This window comes from Xiphophorus maculatus, chromosome 7 (genome assembly GCF_002775205.1).
Source record: "Xiphophorus maculatus strain JP 163 A chromosome 7, X_maculatus-5.0-male, whole genome shotgun sequence".
NCBI classification, from domain to species: Eukaryota; Metazoa; Chordata; class Actinopteri; order Cyprinodontiformes; family Poeciliidae; genus Xiphophorus; species Xiphophorus maculatus.
The window spans coordinates 16,806,433-16,819,987 of NC_036449.1; the positions used below are offsets into that span (position 1 = coordinate 16,806,433).

Consider the following 13,555-nt stretch of genomic DNA (forward strand, 5'->3'; position numbering starts at 1 on the left):
ATGAGATGTAAAAAGCAGCTATGTAATATGAAAAATCCTCTCAGAAGTTTAGGCACAAATTTGTTTTGATGAAGGTTCATTTAAGCCTCTAATGACATCTGCCACTGCTGTATCATTTAATGCTTTATAAAGTATGATTTGTTTTCTTATTACAAGGTTTCCTATAAAAGCAGAGCTGCAGCTGTGCTGTGCACGGTGCTCACTGCGTTCACTGATGCTACCATTGCATTTCATTACTAATTCAGCAGTAGCCATCCCAGGCATTAGTGTAATGTTAATGCAGTGTGAAACCTACTCTTAGAACAAGAGAATTATGAAAAACAAAAACCTCTTCCATGAACAATAGATTGCATTTGTGTATTACTGCAAATATTTTTGCTGCACAAAGAGAAACATGCGAGAAATAAAACCCTAAAATAATAGCACAGCTACTTTTGTTCTTTCATGTTTCATCTTATCTGCCTTTTGAGTGCTCATGCAACAAGAGAGGGAGTCAGTGTATCTGCCTGTCATCATCTTTTCTGCTACATCCATTCAGGCGTCCTGATGGGCTTAACGTGCTCTTCTGATAGACAGAATGCTATCTGTCTCAGGATGAGATGCAACTCCAACTGACCACTGTAAAATCTTAGATTTGTCTAATACAAACCTTCATTTATACCCGTTAATGATTTGTTTCTGTACAAAAATATGCTAAATTGAAGTCAAACATGCTCTACCTTCCATGGACATCTGCAATGGTTCATAAACTTTCCAATTCACTTGTGTTATTAATCACACCAAGACCAATAAAAAGGCACGTTGCCTTTAGTTGCCTGGGCAGGGCATGTCCTGCTTGTAAAAGAAAATTGGCTGCTGCAAAAATCTTGTCTAAAATCTGCTGGTAGATGAAGACGCTGTGTTCAAAAAGATAGACAAGCTCCTCAAAACAATGTTAAATGTGGAAGCTTCACATTGGACCCCAAACAACTTGAATTTTGTGCCTCAGTTCTGGTTCATGTCCTGAATAAAGCACCAGATCCAACAAATCTCCCCCAAATGTTTAAATTCAGCTTTGCCTTTACCCCCTTTTCAACCAGAGCTTTTTCTTCCATTCAACTTTCCATTAACATGCTTGGATTCAACATTGTGGGAACAGTCAGCTTCTGCAGCAATAATCTTTAGTGGCTTGCCCTCAATAATTATGGTTTCAGTGACTGAATTCTACGCAACTCTGAAGTTAGCAGTCTTTCCTGTGGTTGTGTAGGACATAGCATGCCAATGTTATAACAGTTTTGTATTAAATGCCATTTTTCAATAAGTTTTTGATATGTGCCAATCTAAGAATAAAATTACTGAAATAAACTTTTCATCGATTTCCTAATAAATTGAGAAGTACCTGTATGACTTTGAATCCAAAATCTCCATGAAAAGCTGGTGCAGCTATTGTTCCCTAAGCTTGTTTGTTTTTTTTCCCCCTACAAACTCTACTTTACTGGTGTTATTAATCATAGATGGTGCAGTAATATTTGACACAATGGCTATTCCACTATGCAGTCAGGTCAAATTTTAGGTTAACCAATTTGAGACACTGAAAAGCAAATATGGGATTTATATTAGTGCGGTTGCCACAGTGTTCTCGCCTCCTGGAACACACTGCTTAGGAAAAATATAACAATGACTACCTGTGACCCAGCCAAGAAACCCAGACTCTAAGTTCTGATATTAAGTCTGTCTGTATCACACAGTAGACACATGGATAGGTCAAACTCCTGCAGTTCAAGTAGTACATCGTAGTTACAATGAAACCGTACACAAAGACAAGCAAATTATTACCTGTTTATCAGACCAGGAGTATATAAACAGGAAGCATATGAGGAGGAACACTACTGTAGAAAAGATTTTAAAAGAGACTTCTACTGTTACAAATTCTTGATTTATATACCATTAGTTGCCTTTCTGTGAGAATTTCTTTAGATTAATTTTTCAGTGAGTTTTGGAATTTTTGTGTATTTTTTGGTCTGCGCACTAAAGTCTTGTTGGCTGGTTGGTTGTTAGGTTAAAACTTGGACAGAATTGGGTATTCCAATTGGACCCTTATTTCAAGCAAACATAAAAACTGATTTTGGAATGAATGAAGCAAAATTACACCCAACCTTAACCTTTATGAAAAGCATTATGTTGAAAGAAAGTTGAATCTGTGTCAGGAAATAATCAAATTTTATTACACGATGACGTTTTTGGAAAGAAGACAAACATCCAACTAAAATAAAAAGATGCAAACTAGTGGCTGCAAAACAAAACATATGGATAAGGTGTACCTTGCAATGATTTTGTTTTCTCTTATTAAGAAATGTATGTGTGCCATACATATGGCTGAATTTGAGAAAGTACATAAATTCCAACTTGAGCAAATAAATCTGGTTTTAAAAGTTCTTTGAAGTCCAACAAATTGTTTAAATGACACTCAAAAAGTCTCAAATTAATATATCTCGAATGCCACTGATGATTGTTTCTGGAATTGTGACTGCACCTATATGCACCAGCCCCATGACTTGACTGGGATTAAGGAGCATAGTCAAAGTACAAATGGACTATGTACACCACAAATAATTAATACCCTCCTCAAAACCCTATGGAAAGGTTTTGTGTTTGTTTATTTGTCTTTTTAAAGAAGCTCATAGGCCTCATAGCCATCATTTCATTTTTAAGTCCTGCAACAGATTTGCAGTCAAATTCTAATTGATTCAAATTGATTCAAATTCTAATGGGCTGGAATAGTCTAATATGTCTGGTAATATATTAATATTACCTCTGGTCAGATGTTTCTTGTTATTAAGATTAGAATATTACGTTAAAACTAATTTTGAGTTTCATATCCAATTAAGTACAAACTTAATTGGATATTTATTTGCTTTTAAACTTTTTTTTGCAAACATAGAAAGACCACATTTTGAATCACAACATGACTATGATGCTAAGCCACAGAAAATAATGAATTAAATGTTTTATGCATGTAGGTCACAAAACGAAACATAAGAGGGGATAAAATTGAGGGGAAAAAATCCAGTTTTAGTTCTTTTTACATCTCTGCTACTGTGAACTCATAAGTGTTACAACACTGACATTAATAAATGATGACAGTTTGTTGCCCCTTTATGCACTAACCCTATGCACAGTGTTTGTCTAAAAAAATCTGAGTAACATCCTTGAAATGCCACAAATGAATCACAAAGCATGAGCATTACTTCAGGCTTATTCTTCTCTTTGTGCAGTAATAACAACACTCGGAGGCTGCAGTCTTGCTTGGAGCTCTGTGAGGCTGCAGTTCAGCATCTGGGTCAGTACCTGTATAATCCAGATGGTAATTTGCCCTACTGGGGTAATTACTTGTGGAATAATATTTTTTGATCATTTTTACCATTTTAATGTAAAGCAAACAGAGATAAGATAGATAGAAAAAGTGTCACAGTTTCATTCAAAGAAGTATTTTAGGGTCTTATAATGTCATGGATTTCATTAAACTGGAACATATAAAGCAGCATTCAAAGCAACACGACGTCAGTCACAATGTTTTCCAAAAGACATTATTTTTGTAAGTTTCAGTGTCATTTCATTATTCTTGTTTAAGTTTATATATTTTGAGCCATTTTCCAAATGAGTCAGTCAATTACAGTTTCTGTACATTTCTTATGTCAAAATGTAATGTCCCCAACTCAAATTTTGTTAGATTAGCTAATTATTTAAGTAATTATTAGAAGAGACACCAAACTTCACTGTAGCAACTATTTCAGGTTCTTCTTTTCTTTTAAATAAAACACAAGAATTTAACCAATTTTTTTTTTATTTTTTTTTACAATTTCATAGATCACCAGATGACAAGCATGCAGACCAACAACATGTGAATACTGAGATATTTTACTCCTATTTGCAGCCTCTCTAAAGCAGAAGTTCTATTTTTATACAACTTGGAAATTATTTGATCTACAAATGTCCTGAATATATTTCTACTGTAAAGAGAAACAAAGAATTACTGAAAAGCTTAGGAAAACCATAGCATACATTAAAAAAAAACACATTTCCACTGAAGAAAAAAAGCAAACAAGAAGGCAACATAATGAAGGAATATCCCAAGGAAGAAAATTACCTTCTCATCATCTTCAGTGAAAAGTTCCCCACTTGAAGTCTTGTTGATGGCCTGAGCAACTCCAATGATCTCGCCATCGCTGTTGCGGATAGGCATGCACAAGAGGGACTTGGTTTTGTAGCCCGTCAACTTGTCAATTTCGTCACTGAATCGGCGATCCTGCAAGCAAGGGCACAGCAAATACATAAAGACACACTGCTTGTAATAAGCAGACATTCCTCTATTGGTCTTTTCAGATGACAGGTGCCACAAGAGGTTAGACTTCTAATGCAACACTGTGAACTAAAGCAATATGTAAAGAAATCCCACTCTACCTTGCAAAGGTATTCACACTCCCTGAACTTATTCACATTTTCTTGTTACAACTGAAAACTTAAATGCTTTTCTTGGAGGGGATTCAGTTTCACAGACCAATACAAACCAGTGGATTGTTGTGAAGTGGAAAGAAATTGTAGAATTATGTTTAAAATGTATATCTGTAAAGTATATATATATAGAGTATATATATATATACTCTGCCACTTTGACTCTAATTCCCCTAAACAATATTCAGCACAACCAACTGTTAGAAGTCACTTAGTAAATAGATACCTGGATAGGTGGTCTGTGAAGGCCTCAGACATTTGTTAGAGAACATCAATGAATAACCAGCACCAAGTTAACAGAGCAGTCAGGGAAGGAATAAAGTTGTGGAGAATGATTATAAAACAATATCCCAAGCTCACACAACACTCTACAATCCAATATCTGAACAACACCAAACCCACCAAGACATTGTTGTCCAACCTATCTGAAAGGCTGGGTGAGGAAAGCATTCATCAAAGAAGCAAATAAAAGGTGTCTCAGGCAATAGTCACGACTTCACAAAACTGGACTTTATCGAAGAGTGGGAAGAAAAGAAATATTTGGACTTTTGTAAAAATCAAGTAGGGAACACAGTAAGCATGCAGAAGCTTGGGTTCTGGTCAGATGATGAGGATAATATCAAACTTTTTAACCTGTCTGCAAAACCCTATGCATGGTGGAAAAACCCTGACAGAATATCTCACTGAACACTAACATGATGTGGAATGCTTTTATTAAGGGTCATCAGACTGACAAAATAATTGAGACTCTGGCCAAGGTTCACCTGACCGTAGGACAACTACCCTATAGACACAGGGAGAACTACTTGGAATAGTCTAGTCCAGCGTTTCCCAATTCCGGTCCTCAGGCCTCCCTGCTCTGCATGTTTTAGATGTGCCTCTATTCCAGAGCAGCTGATTCAAATGATTGCATGACCATCAAGTGCTGCAGAAACCTGTTGATCACCCATATATTCAATCCAGGTGTGTAGCAGAAGGGAAACACCTAAAACATGCAGGGCAGGGAGGCCTGAGGACCGGAATTGGGAAACGCCGGTCTAGTCAAAGTTTGGACCTAAATTTGATGGAGAATCTGTGACCAAACATGAAAATTACTTTTAATAGATGCCGTCTATACAATCTCGCTGAGTGTGATCTTTGATTGAAAACAGAGCAGGGAAACATTTCAGTGCGATGCCCTGACTTGTAACTGTAATTTTTAATGTAATATTTTTTTATTCCACTTCACAATTATGCGCTACTCTACTTTGTGTTTCTCGGGAGATTGTGCTTGTCTCAGATGTTTAACCTGTTACCACTGAGATGTGAAACATAAAGTTAGACGCTGAGAGGAAATGGACTGCCTTCCTGCCTCAGTCTTTCTGTGAATCACGCATGCAATCATTCACAATGAAGAAGCAGGCACCTGATAGGCGTCGGGGATGTTCACCGTCTCTCCATGCTCAGCCACGTAACCAATGATCCCTTTCCCCCACGGCACCTGAACTTCGTCCGAGTTCATCGAGGGTAAAACTGTGGTGCCCGCGTGCACGTCAAAGAATTTAGACACCAGTGTTTTCTTGTTGCCAGTTCCTTCCACCAAAAACAAGGAGCACCGGTCTGCATCCACCATTATACAAACAAACACCAGGATTTTGTAGCTGAGACTGGTCAGGTCCAGGTCGTTGGATATGTCTTTCACGAGTTCGAGGAAGAACTCCCTTTCGCTGTGTTCTTTCAGATAATACTTAAAATCCACGGCCGTGGATGGGTACTGGGGGATGTTGACTCTGGACTCCAGCAGCGCGCTCAGGATGTGCGCGGTGGTCGGAGGCAGGGAGCTCGCCTTCCTCAGCAAAGCTCTCCTCCTCATGCTGGTCAGCGGCTCCTGCGCCCTGGAGTTCACATGCTCGTCGTACGTCCTGTTCACGTTGATGGCCTTAGACCTGGCGAAAGTTTTGCGCAGCTCCTTCTGAGACGCTCTCCGCTGCAGACCGTCGCACTTGCTCGCCCAGCTGTCTTTGCACGCGTTGCCCTTCTCCTCCCGGGGCTCGGCGGCGGGCGCCGCGGCCGCCGGACCCTTACTCGCCTGGTGGTTCTTGAGCCATTTCTCCACCATGCTGTAGTTGCCCTTCCTGTTCAGATAGTCCTCGAACAGGTCGGGGTGCGAGTCCAGAAAACTTTCTACGTCAGAGAACAGCATATTTGACACTGCCATGTCTGCACTTTGGATGGTCCTCAGTGAACCAAAGCCATGAAATTGCGCACAGAAATACCATCTATGAGGATTTACCCGACGGGGTTAGAGCAGAGAATCGTGCAGATGCAACAACTTCCACGATGCGCTACGCAGGCAAAACCTCTGGAGCTCCAAATCCAGGTCCTTTTCTGAGCGGAGAGGGTTGGAGAGTCCCTTTGCGCACCGGCATCTTCCTCCACTGCGCTCAGCTAATTAGAGATAATTAAAGCAAACTACCGTAGAGGCAAAAGTGAGAGTAGTGAGAGCATCCGAAACATCTCATACAGCCCCAGTACTGCGCACTCCCGTGGTTTGTGTCCTCCAGTGCGGATGACGCGGGCTGTGGTTGGCTCGCTCCCGCTGATGCTCGCTTCGTCACACAATCAGGGAGCTCAGGGTTGCCTCAGCGATCGGCCCTCTGGCCATTTGAACTAGTTGCCCTCCCTCACGGAGACAAAGTGTGATGTTGATGATGACAGCTTGAAGGAAAAGTCATTTGGGGGCAATTAAATACAATTTTCATAAATTAGTTAAGTAATACAGACACATATTTTGCGCCGTCCATGATAATACTGGACTGTGTAGAGAATGCTTGCACATTACTTATCTTAAATAAGCTACATAGATAGACAGATAGATAGATAGATAGATAGATAGATAGATAGATAGATAGATAGATAGATAGATAGATAGATAGATAGATAGATAGATAGATAGATAGATAGATAGATAGATAGATAGATAGATAGATAGATAGATAGATAGATAGATAGATAGATAGATAGATAGATAGATAGATAGATAGATAGATAGATAGATAGATAGATAGATAGAAATATGGCAAATTCGGAATCTCTTTCACAAGTCATAAACTTTCGCAAATTTCTGATCTGCAGTGTTCTATTTCATTAAGTTATGTAACAGCGACGTTTATTTCTGAGCGAATACGTCAGAAAATTTAAATTATTACCACTGAAACAGACTGCAGAGTCGCCGTTTGAACGCCAGGGGGAGGACTACTCCAGCTGTTGCACTGCGGGGTTTATATGAGCGATAACACGGTCTCATTTGAACCGTCTACATTTAATAGATTCGTATTCTACAAGTAATGGAACTACTCTGATGATGCGGCTTTTACCTGTTACTCTGATTTTTAAAGCCAGAGTAAGAGATCAAAGCCACATATGTGAAAGGTATTTTATAGAGGCATCTAAATATGTTGACTTACCGAGGTTATTATTCATCTGATTATCTAATATATTTATGTATGACAGAGAGAGAGAGGGAGAGAGAGTCTTTACTCAAAGAGTGACTTATTTAGAGTGTGTTTATGACTGGTGATCTCATTATGATAACGAGCTACTAAAAAACAAAATCAATTTCTCAGGGATTATGGTACACGTTATTTGTACTAGTTTTAATGTCATCCATGTACGTTTGTTTCCTATATTTTCCTCTTAAGCACTATGCTAACATTGTGTGTAAATGTTATTACATTAATAAACTTGTCCCACTTTCAGACAAAGATTTTTAATACATAAAAGTCAGCCCATGAATAAGACATTACTTTTGCATGAATTACTACAGCTTGGCATGGAGGTCATCAACCTGCAGTACTGCTGAGTTGGCAAAAAAACAAATGAATAATAAAAAACAAAAACATGTAATTGCAACATTTAATTTAGCTTGTCTGCATTGTTGACTGGTAATCTTCATCACCCTCTTTAGAATATTCCATAGAATATCTGTAGGGTTTATGTCAGCCCTGTCTTCTGACCATTCCAGTACAGTGACACCCTGACAGGAAGAGATACTTTGTACTATGTGAGCAGGTGCTAAGTTCAGCCAGGAAATGAAATCTGTATCTCCATAAAACTCATCAGCAGAGGGAAGCATAAAGTGCCCTAAAAATACCTGAAAGATGACTACCTTGGAATTGATAAAACAGTGGAGATACACTAGAAGATGGCATGCTTCCAAAATGCACAATTTACAGGTAAAAAGAGCAGGTGTCAGTTAAAATAGTTTAGTTATAATGATTAGATGCAGCTCACTAAACCAGTGGTTCCCAACCCTGGTCCTTGTTGTAGGATTATAAAAAGATCTGCAATAATTACAAGAAAGGTCCCAATCTCTTAAACTGCTTCATATAAACATTAAAGATTTACCTTTAACTCAACACAAAACAGATTTGTATTACTGTTAAAGAAAAAACAACCAAAAAATTTGGCGTAGTGTCAATTTTATTCAAGAAAATTACAAAAAGAAAAATATAATTACTAAGGAAAACATATCATGATTAGGTCCAACTCATTTTCTTATAGATGCACAATACTTAATCATTATTTTAGGTTACAAAAATATACCTGTTAAAACAGGAAGTTATCAAATGTAAAAACAGCTATCACAATTACATAAACAGTTTCAGCATGTGTGACATTCGATTTCAGTTTAGTTGGTTTCTGCTCTGCCTTAGTTTGGAATGAAAAGGTCTCCTGAGCTGCTTAACTTACGACACAAAGACAGGTAAAGCTGTGCAAAGAAAAGGCTTGTTTAGGAAGTGGATGACTTGAGATATGCGATGAGGTCGGTGCGCTCGTTCTTCTTCTTGATGCCAGCAAAGATCATCTTAGTCCCAGGAATGTATTTCTTTGGATTCTCCAGATAAATCATCAGAGTCTCCTCATTCCATACAATTCCTGGAAATTATAGTAAGTACAAAAGTAATGTTAGAGTCAAGCAGCACGTTTCCTGATATGAAAATAATTCTTATTCACATTATACAGTATTTACCTTTGTTTTTGTTGGCATCTGTGTAAGAGTAGCCATCAGCCTGGCCTGTCTGGCGTCCAAAGAGGCCCCATAAGTTGGGTCCAGTTTTATGCTTTCCGCCTTTTTCTACGGTGTGACACTGGGCACACTTTTGGACAAAGGTCTTTTTTCCCTTCTCAATGTCCCCACTCATAATTTCTGGAAAGGAGAACACATTTCATTTGATTTTATTTAACAAGACATGCCACCAGGGGGCGATATCCTACCTGTTACAAAACTACTTTTTTTAAAAAGAACGAACAGAAACTAATGCTCTTAAAATGAAACAAAGAGTGACTATGAAGTTTCTGGATATTTAAGTTACTTATTTATTCAGCAAAAACTACAGCAAAATTGTTTTGTTGTCGTTTATTTAAGCATCTTGGGATAAACCATGAAGGACAAAGATTTTAATTTGAACACCAACTAATATGAAAGCAATCCATTTCCGCATTATAGTTCAAATGTACTTGATTCAATGGTAAAAGGCTTAGACTGGTACTAGGCCACGTTGTGGGAGGGAGGAAGTGACAAATCCAGATCTAACTCGCCTTTTTAAGTCGAAAACTCGACAAGGCGGAGCAGAAAACCCAACAATCATTAAACTTAACTTTTTAGGATCGTGGTCTTACCTTTTGGTTATTTTGTTGTGCCAAATCAGGTGAAAAGTGAGAGTAACCTCTAACTTCCCGGCTTTTGTCCTTCTACCGGCTTTGACGGCTGCCTAGTTGAGAAAAAACGTGCTTCCTTATCTTAAAGTTACTCAGAATTACACGTCATCAGTCAGCTGACGTTTCATCGTCCGTGTCAATGTCAAAAAAAAAAAAAAACAAGGTCAAATCTGTCAAAACTCATCGAGAAAATTCACTCTTCTGCGCCAGTGCGATCCAGGAAACACCACGAAATATCAAAAATACGTCACGCAACAACAGAGAGAAAGTAAAGCTTTGTGGAAGGAAAGGAAGACATAAAGTTTTAGGATGTTTAAAAACTAATTTCTTAGTGATAGACATCAAGCTCAAATGAACACAGAGAGAGTGAGAAAAACAGAAAAAGAGAGAATTAAATAAAGAAATTCAAACTTGTTTTAGAATCAGATCTAAAACTACATTTAGGACAACTTGATAAAGTTAGTGTAAATCACTAGAACAAAATAACACTGTCTAGTACATTAATCAAAGAACAAAAACAACAATCTGAAACACTTTTTGAAGGAAATTTAAGAAGAAAATTCCCAGTACTCTTTAAAATGAAATGTTGCTTTGACCTCTTTTTTTTTTTTTTTTGCAAGCACATCAAACGGAAGGCACTTACCTGCAATGTACTGTGGCAAAGAATTTGAGTTACTTTCTTCTGACTGTGCAGATGGGTGCTAAGAGTTGCTGCCAGGCAACAAGACAATTTCAGCTTCAGTGCCAAATGTTGGTCTTGTTATTATATATTTTCTAGCTTGCAACTAAAATGTGTGCGTGGTTGCACTACCAAGGTATACAAAGGAATGTTTGGGTTCAAAGCTTCTATTTATCAAAATTATCTGAATTTGAATAGGTCATATTAATTTGTAAATTTCATGTTAGTTTAGTCATTTTTCTCTTTTTTTTAGAAGTAAACACAAATTTTCAAAATGTTTAACTTTTTTGCAAGACATTTGAGATGGTGGCAGGCAGAGAGTCTTTGAATAATATTTAGAAATGTAACATGAGGCACATTTTTTTCTACTCAAAGATCTAAGATGAATAATGATGCGTTATGAGACGTTGGGGTATTCTTTGCCTGAGGCTTTAAGTTACTTGTTAATAGTTATAAACTAAACTAACTAAAACTTATTCATGCATAAGGCTTCATTATTGTCATGAACTACATCTGCTGGAGCTGTATGCCATGAGCAGGATGTTCATATTGCTACTGCCAGACTTCTAAACAAATTGCCTCAGATTTCAGTCATCACACCATTTTTAGTCTGTCATAATCTCTTTTCATTCTCTTTGAGATGTATTACAAATTCCTGATTTTTTTTTTTTTTTTTTTGCTTGAGCTTAAAGTGTACAAGCACCTTCCTCTAGGCATCATGACCACAGCCTACTGACTGCAACAAACTCCAAAGTTAACAAATCTTTTTCACTAATAAAACAACAATGGTTTAATCTGCTCCATCATGCAGGCCAATAATAAAATCAAGCTGAACTATTTCAATACAACTGTTTCAGAAGTTTAATTTGTTAAATTTCAACAGCCTGACTTTGACCTCCTTTTTTTTTTCCTCATGAAACTTACCTCCTCCCAATCCGAGTTTTTTCACGACTCCACCTCCGTGTTTTCGTGCTCGCTCGCTGCCCGCCTGCGTTCGATCCACTCCGGGCATTTCTTCCCGCCTAATGCCGATCTTGCTGCAGGGAGGAGCGACCGGGGTGCAGTTTAGAGATGAGCTGAGCATCACAGCCCCGCATACAAGGAAACGGACTAACACAGCACTTTTTTTTCTCCTCTCCAGACTTCCCACAATGTCTCTCGCTTCCGTAAAGCACAAGAGCTTTATGAGGTGAAAAAAGTGTGGTATGCACGCAGAGAGGCAGATGTGAGCAGGTTTTTGTCTCTGAGGAGCGGGGAATCTCTGCCCAGTCAAGGAAGACCCCCTCAATTGTTTCCTGCGCCAAGAACTGTAAAGACATGGTCATCACGGCGCATCTGTGGTAAGGCACTAAGCTTTTCTCTCTGATCCATGATAACCTAAATACCAGCACTGCTTATGTTTGGTTTATGACAGTTTCATTGGGTATGCTGCTCCATTTAGCCACTCAGACTGAGAGCGCAGCTTCTCATCCTTTTGTATTTGCATCCTGAGTGAATCGGCGAGGACCGGTCAGACATGGCCACATAGCCAGCTGCTGGGATGCTACAACTCCTGCAGTATGTATCCAAACATCACGATCAAGGATCCATAAAAACATGGATGCTGTATATTGGAGTAACCAGCCGACCAACCAACTGATGACTTTGATGATGTAATGATGATGCGTCACTGTTATATTCACCCCCTTTCTTTTTCTTTTCTTTTTTTTTTACTGTGTTTTATTAACCACACATGTTCCACAACTATTAATGAATCAGCAAAGATTATTATTTTCCACCAATAATCCCCCCACACCCCCATACCCCCCTCATTCTGTTGCATGGTGTTTGTATGGCAGCTAATTTAAAAAAGTTTAATTCCACACTATCACTCAGCCTCCCTTTTTTAACTGAAGGTCAGCCAGTGACACTGCAGTTAGTCATGGGTCACAAAAATGCAAGAAGATATGAGAAGTACAAAAGCTCTCGGTAGTTTGTAACTAACATTCCCTTTGAATGGATGCTGCTTTGATCAGGATTGATTATTGATTCTCTGATGTATTGCTCAGCCCTGGCTGAGGACTCATCCAGCTGAAGGTGTTCCCATGCCATTTACACTGCTACCTCCATGCCACTAAGATAGTCATAGATCTATATTATAGGGAGAATCTTACAGTATGATAATCTTGATTAAAATCACCGCTGTATTTACATGAAAAAGTTGAACAATGTGTACAAAATGGTGTTATTTTCAATTTAAAGCAACAATCAGTTCTTCTCCTGCTACAAGTATACAACATACTGATTGGAGCTATCTATAAGATTTATTTATTTATTTCATTTTATCATATAATAAGATGTTTTCAGCTGTTTAATTAGATACACAGTTCTGACTGTGGTGGGTGGTGCTCTGTTCATTTCCAGCCAAATGTCTGTCTATGTTGTTTGAGACCTTACATATTTTTCAATGAGACAGATTAATATTTCTGATAGGCGTGGGATTAATGTAGGAGCCTTCTTTTAGCCAGCTGACCAACAGTGTGCAGCACTGGCATCTACTAATAGGAGTTTAAACCAGAGGATGATTTGATAGATAGATCATTTTAGCCATTTTGAAAATGTAACTTTTTAAAACCTTGGTACACTTTGATTCTTATAACCCAACCATACCAATTACAGCATGTTACTCAGATTGTTTGTTGGTTT

The 13,555-nt window shown here is 38.2% G+C and overlaps 3 protein-coding genes across 8 annotated transcripts in view; 1 reads left to right on the forward strand and 2 right to left on the reverse strand.

Annotated features, from left to right (window-relative positions):
* The window catches only part of pde11a (phosphodiesterase 11A), a 40,615-nt gene extending 33,619 nt beyond the window's left edge, over nucleotides 1-6,996 (reverse strand). The window contains exons 1-2 of the mRNA XM_023337621.1: nucleotides 5,897-6,996; nucleotides 4,127-4,285 (exon numbers count right to left, since the gene is read on the reverse strand). Coding sequence (XP_023193389.1) covers nucleotides 4,127-4,285; nucleotides 5,897-6,688 — 951 coding nt within the window. The 5' untranslated portion in view covers nucleotides 6,689-6,996. The remainder of the gene's footprint in view (nucleotides 1-4,126; nucleotides 4,286-5,896) is intronic.
* Nucleotides 6,997-8,934: 1,938 nt separating this feature from the next.
* LOC102228435 (cytochrome c-b) lies at nucleotides 8,935-10,369 on the reverse strand. Its single transcript, XM_005797629.3, has 3 exons — nucleotides 10,153-10,369; nucleotides 9,503-9,679; nucleotides 8,935-9,408 (listed from the first exon to the last, which is right to left on the reverse strand). The coding sequence occupies exons 2-3, from the start codon at nucleotides 9,672-9,674 to the stop codon at nucleotides 9,263-9,265; spliced, it is 318 nt and encodes a 105-aa protein (XP_005797686.1). The 5' UTR covers nucleotides 9,675-9,679; nucleotides 10,153-10,369; the 3' UTR covers nucleotides 8,935-9,262.
* A 1,547-nt stretch (nucleotides 10,370-11,916) lies between these two features.
* Nucleotides 11,917-13,555, forward strand: part of osbpl6 (oxysterol binding protein like 6) — a 44,722-nt gene continuing 43,083 nt past the window's right edge. For 3 of the 6 annotated variants that reach the window (XM_023337127.1, XM_023337132.1, XM_023337128.1), the window contains exon 1: nucleotides 11,917-12,210. The gene's annotated coding sequence lies outside the window, so the exon portion shown is untranslated. The remainder of the gene's footprint in view (nucleotides 12,211-13,555) is intronic. The other 3 variants (XM_023337130.1, XM_023337131.1, XM_023337133.1) reach the window with 1 other exon arrangement.